The sequence below is a fragment of the Penaeus monodon genome, chromosome 6 (genome assembly GCF_015228065.2).
Source record: "Penaeus monodon isolate SGIC_2016 chromosome 6, NSTDA_Pmon_1, whole genome shotgun sequence".
NCBI lineage: Eukaryota > Metazoa > Arthropoda > Malacostraca > Decapoda > Penaeidae > Penaeus > Penaeus monodon.
Genome location: NC_051391.1, coordinates 17,219,513 through 17,225,687, shown reverse-complemented (window position 1 = coordinate 17,225,687; position 6,175 = coordinate 17,219,513). Strand labels below are relative to the sequence as shown.

At 43.9% G+C, this 6,175-nt stretch overlaps 1 protein-coding gene across 1 annotated transcript in view; it reads left to right on the top strand.

Annotated features, from left to right (window-relative positions):
- Positions 1 to 587: 587 nt before the first annotated feature.
- LOC119574291 overlaps positions 588 to 6,175 on the top strand; it is a 9,575-nt gene continuing 3,987 nt past the window's right edge. Inside the window, exons 1-5 of the mRNA XM_037921485.1 lie at positions 588 to 743; positions 981 to 1,146; positions 2,246 to 2,490; positions 4,773 to 4,961; positions 5,658 to 5,753. Coding sequence (XP_037777413.1) covers positions 612 to 743; positions 981 to 1,146; positions 2,246 to 2,490; positions 4,773 to 4,961; positions 5,658 to 5,753 — 828 coding nt within the window. The 5' untranslated portion in view covers positions 588 to 611. The remainder of the gene's footprint in view (positions 744 to 980; positions 1,147 to 2,245; positions 2,491 to 4,772; positions 4,962 to 5,657; positions 5,754 to 6,175) is intronic.

Below are 6,175 nucleotides of genomic sequence, written 5' to 3'. Positions count from 1 at the left end.
GGGGAGAGAAGGGAGTAAGTGACAGGTGAAAAAAGAAAGATCTACCAAGGGAAGGACTACAAAGGGATGGGATCGGCTCACACCTGAAGGGAGGGGGAAGGGGAGGGGACGGGAGAGGGAGGGGGAGGGGTGACTTGCACAGGTGGTTTAGAAGGCAGAGGGTGTGGGGGGGAGGTCTTCCCTTAGAAGGATGTGTTTTCACTGTCTCTCTTTCTCGCCCTCTGCCTTTGCTTTCGTTTTTCATCGTCGTCCTGCTCTTCGCTCTTTATCTATGCCTTTCGTTTACTTTCTCGAGCTGTCTCCGTATCTTTCGTCGTTTTATGCCTTACTTATCAATCTATCGTTGTGGATATTTTTTATATTGTTATTTTTTTCAGACTACATGTCATTTTACGTATCAGCCGATCTCTATGCCCGTATATTCTCATTCTCTCTATCTGTTGTCTCTTCCACACACACACACACACACAAGCAAATAAACAAACAGACAATAAAAAACACACGGTACACTAAAATTTACGAAAGAAAAGGGAAAATGAACACATTATGTAATTTAATAATGACAAGACATTCTCCCAATCTTTAACAGAACCTTTTTTTCCCCAGGCGGCATGCCCAGTAGTGGGTGGTTGGCTGCTCTCACCAGGCACTTCACCCGCACGCCTTCGGTACCCCGCGCCCACGCACATACCCGAGAGTGTGGGCGGGCTGGAGGTAACGGTATTGCTATTGTGTCATCTCAGGTATGTGTTTTACACTTATTTTTTAAAATCAATAGCTTTTATCTGCAAATTACGGTGATATGCTTACATAATGCACCCGGGTTAATATATTTCCCTACTACTTATATACTACATTACGTATCAATCCCCAAGTCTAAATAAAGTTATACTGAAATTTAAAAAAAAAACTGAAATAGGGCAGCTCCTTTTTGTACAGCACCCGAATCTCTCACTCCCTGCCCTCCCCTCCCCCCTCAGAATGCCTCCCCAACCCCCCCGAGTCGCCCCACGACACCCTGGAACCTTGAGACCCTCGACGACGAGATCCAGCGGGCAGCAGGAGACGAAGACGACCTGCAGGAGTCGGAAGAAGCTGCCCCCCGTGCCGGCTCCTCCTCATCGCGCCACAGAGATTCTCCTTCAGGTGGGAGGCACAAAGGTCCTTCTTCGAGGGTCGAGTCTGTATTTACTAGTTGTAGGAAGGAGATAGTTAGGCAGATAGAAAGAGGGAAGACAGAGGGAAAATCAGAGAGAGAGAGGCATTCAGTGGGTAGAGGAAGGGGAGAGAGAATGAGAGATAGAGAGATATAGAGAGAGAGAGAGAAGAGGAGAGGAGGAGGAGAAGAGAGAGAGAGAGAGAGAAGAGAGAGAGAGAGAGAGAGAGAGACGAGAGAGACAGACAGACGAGAGAGAGGAGAGTGAGGAGAATGAGAGAGAGAGAGAGAGAGAGAGAGAGAGGAGAGAGGAGAGAGGAGAGAGAGGAGAGAGAGAGAGAGAGAGGAGAGAGAGGAGAGAGAAGGAGAGAGAAGAGAGAGAGAGAGAGAGAGAAGAGAGATAGAGAGAGAGAGAGAGAGAGAGAGAAGAGGAGGAGAGAGGGAGAGAGAAGAGAGAAGAAGAGAGAGAAAGATGGAGAGAGAAGAGAGAAGAGAGAGAGAAGAGAGAGAGAGAGTGAGCGAGTGAGAGAGAGAGAGAGAGAGAGAGAGAGAGAGAGAGAGAGAGAGAGGAAAGAATCCCTCCGTCGAAACAGCGATAACAATCCACCCCATATGATCCGAAGGTACTTCTTTTTCACGGCTCTGCTGCTAAGAAACTAATAACACGTGTTTCTGTAGAAGTGGAGACTCACGTGTGATTGTTTATTTATGCATACATAAAGCATATCTGGTATGTTCGAAAAGATTTATCACAGTAAGCGTATGCAGTGTAAATGTATAAAGCAATGGAAATGCATTAGAAGTTTTTTAGTATAGCAATTTATCAACCACTCACGGAAAACATGGAAGCGTATTTGAATATTTGAAGTATAGCTCGCATTTTACTTGCAACTTTAAGTAGACGCCTTTTTCTGCATGTCTTATCGCCAGAATGTAGGTAAATTGGAAATGGTCTGCACAGTATTTCAGGTGTATCTAATAAAGAGCTTAATTGCTGTGTGATATATACACATATGTGCGTATGCGTGTGTACGGGTTCACGTGTAGCTAACTTTTCTCCTGCTTCTGCTCACTCCTCTCGCCCCACAGCAATGAGCGCGGCGGCAGGCCCTCAGCGGCGGGGGTCCTACTCCCGCCCGACCTCCGCCTCCTCCCGGCCGCCCTCTTCGGCCTCGCGCCCCACCTCGGCCCCTTCACGTCCTTCGTCCTCCGCAGCCTCACGGCCGACCTCTGCGGCCTCTAGGCTCTCCGCCCCCGCCCACCCGCTGCTTCGGACCCAGACGCAGGCGGAGACAGCGGCAGGGTCCGGCCCGTCCACGCCCCTGCCCGCTCAGGTCGGTCAGCTGGAGCTCCCTTTCCGCGCTCTCTTACTTTTCCTTTTCTGTGGTGCTTGTTGGTCGTTCTAGTTAACTGAACATTTATCTACGTTTCTGCTGAATTCACGTTATTTACAAGCTATCGTACTTAACCATTATTTTCTTTTCATTGCTCTCAATTCTCTTTTTTCCTCCCATTTTTTCCTGATGTTGCCAAAGCCTTTGATCTTGAGTGACGTGTGCCAAGTTCTAGCAAGGTCTTTTCAGCTTCAATCTTATAATAAAGCGTGTCTTGTGAATTTTAGATAATTCGCTAATAGAGATGGAAGAGTGTGCTTTGGTGAATAACATGGGATCAGGTGGAAAATGTGCGATAGATAGAATTCGTGATAGCAAAAACAAAGCGATAATAAAAAGCAATAAAAACGGTTGGTTTAAATGTAAGGTATAAATCACATTTTTTCATTTTATTGTTATTTATGTGGCCTATCAAATTTACATATTTTTCTTATATTTTACCCTGACTACCTTTATTTGTCGGTCAGTATAGCAAGCGAGTAGGGCCAAGGTTGTTCAGTAGGATGAAGAGTCTGTAATATCATGATGCTGCTTGTAATAAAGTCCATTTCGATTCTTACAGCTCTAATTATCCAACTTCTCGCCACTGGCCTCGGCAAAGGGCGTCACGGGCATTTCTTATCCGATTACTTCTTGGGCTGATTCACTTGGTTGCCTTTGTCTTTTGTTGAGATTTTATTATTTTCAACATTTGTGGCTTAGGCTAATGTGCCAAAAACGAAAAAAAAACGAATGGTATAATATATATTCTTCCTTGTTTAAAATGAAAAATACGTGTTTATTACAGTGTGTCAAATTATAAAGAATGATATCTTTAAACACAAAGCCGTGAAAGTTTCGGACCATTATTTGATTTTTTTTCCATTTCTCCCAAACAGCATTAAACGTGGCACGGTTGATAATTCCCTGTACGTTTAAGATTTTTATATCACTCGCACAATACTATTCTTGCTCACCACGAAGGTTAAAGCTTAAAGGTTAGCAAAACATTATAAATATTAGGAGTCCGACTTAGTATTAACTTCTCAACAGAACACGCTTTCTGTAGTATTTCACGCGTTATCCAGAAAGATTGGACTGAACCGATTTATTCATTTAAAGAGTCAACGCTCACGAACGCATGATTTATTGAGTAGTTAATGCACTTTATATGTGTTTTATCCCGCCTTTTTTTATTGACCATCCCCTGCATTCCTTTTCCAGAAAATATCAGCGTCTCAAACATCTGTTTATATTTCAAAATAATCCCTGTTCTATTTGTTAAAGTAATATTACATGCTTCTATTTTTACATAAATATATCTACACACACACACACACACACACACATACATACACATACACACCCACACACACACACACACACACACACACACACACACACACACACACACACACACACATACATACATACATATATAATATATATATATATATATATATATATATATATATATATATTATATATATTATAATATAATATATATATATATATCTGTGCGTGTATGTCTGTACGTATATCCATACATACATACATATATATGTGTGTGTGTGTGTGTGTGTGTGTGTGTGTGTGTGTGTGTGTGTGTGTGTGTGTGTGTGTGTGTGTGTGTGTGTATGCGTGTGTGTATGTGTATGTGCGTGCGCGCGCGCGTGTGTGTGTGTGTGGGTATGTGTATACACACACACACACACACACACACACACACACGCGCGCGCGCATATATCTGTGTGTGTGTATATGTATATATATACATAAACTTCTGGGTATGATTATAATCTGCATCTAGTAGTGGGGTTCTGGCCCTGAGGAGTATGGAGCCACCTTAGCCACTATTGCTCCCAGGGCCACTTCGCCCCAGAGCAACTGTCAGAGTCTCATCTATGGGATAGATAGAAATAAGTGTATAAGGGACTTTTTAACCTTGAAGGCAACCCTTCTAGAGACAGTGTCTCAATAAAAACTCTGCCAGGGAAGTCAACGGGGAAAACACCCTGGCTGTTCTTTTCCTTGTTTTTATGGCAGACGTCTCAGGAAAAGGCCCTCAATCCCACGGCAAAGACTGGGCATGTTAAATGAATTAACAGACAATAGAGGTCAAGAAGAAAATGGATGCCAAAAGGACCTGTCGTAGGGCAGAGCAATAGAAACAGCAGTGTGTGTGTGTGTGTGTGTGTGTTTGATAAATACTGATAAACCTAACCTAACCCCCTCCTCCACAGGTGGACGACCCCGGAGACTACCATGCTTTCCTGTACGACCTGGACGCCCGTGGTCACTACTTCATCCCGCCCGTCATCCCTCCCCTGTATGACCGCCCCGTGGCCGCCCCCACGCCCTTGTCCACGAGGTGCAACACGCCCGTGTGGGACCTCGACGGGGAGAAGAGAGTCAGATTCCTGGAGCCGGAGGTGGGCCTCGGGAAAACACTCGGTCTTGTTTATAAATTTAGTGGAATGCTGGACGTATTGGTGCTAATATAATGCACATGCCATTGTTTACCTTTAAGATTGAGATTTCAAACTTTTCGGATATTTTGATAGGGTTCTCATGTACAATAAAGTGAAGGATCCTAAACTGATAAAATTCCATGGACTTTATATTTTGTTTAGAAAGCTATATATGCCGAAACTATACATGGATTTTTTACTATTGATAGCATCGTTATATTGTCTTGGTCTGTCCCATACACTTGTCACTGGATGCATTGTACAAAATTTGTCAACACATTTTATTAATACAAGGTGAAATCTTAGCAACTGCATGGCCAATGCCATTTTCAGGTATTTTGGAATCTTATTTAATCCCAAACAATACCGAAAATGTTGTCACAGAGCCGTGCTGATGGAAATATTAGCAGTATTCGAACAGCGGGTTCAGGTTATGTATTACATTCACATGTTTACTCCGTTATTCAGTATATATTGTACACTTGTACAGCAGTAAACACCATGGTAAACTTACCTCTATGAATCCTAATAAGAATGTGGATCTACATCTGATGAAGCTTGTGGTAACACTATGATTTACCCTTTGATATGTGCCATGTGCATCACGCAGCTTCTTCCCCATTAACACCCATTACTAATACCTTCCGTGTCCATCAGGTGGTGGGTGACACCCCATCCCGCCCCGCCAGCGTCACCTCGCAGTACTCGCAGGTCCTCAAGAACTCCACGCGCTTCTTATTCCAACCCTCGCAGGTGATGGCTTTGGGCTGGCGGCTCGAGTGGGCGGCTCTGGCGGTACTGGGGTGGAATATCGATCATAGGGGGCGAATACGAATAAAGATAATAATTTGTCGATAGATTTGTCTTTCTTGTTTTTGAAACAATGGAAGCAGTGGCATGAATGGCGTGTCATGATTACCTCACCCCCCCGCATCTTTCTCTCTCTTTCTCTCTCTCTCTCTCTCTCTCTCTCTCTCTCTCTCTCTCTCTCTCTCTCTCTCTCTCTCTCTCTCTCTCTCTCTCTCTCTCTCTCTCTCTCTCTCTCTCTCTCTCTCTCTCTCTCTCTCTCTCTCTCTCTCTCTATCTATCTACCTCGCACCCTCTCTTGTTCTCTCTCTCTCTCTCTCTATCTCTCTCTATCTATCTATCTATCTATCTATCTATCTATCTATTTA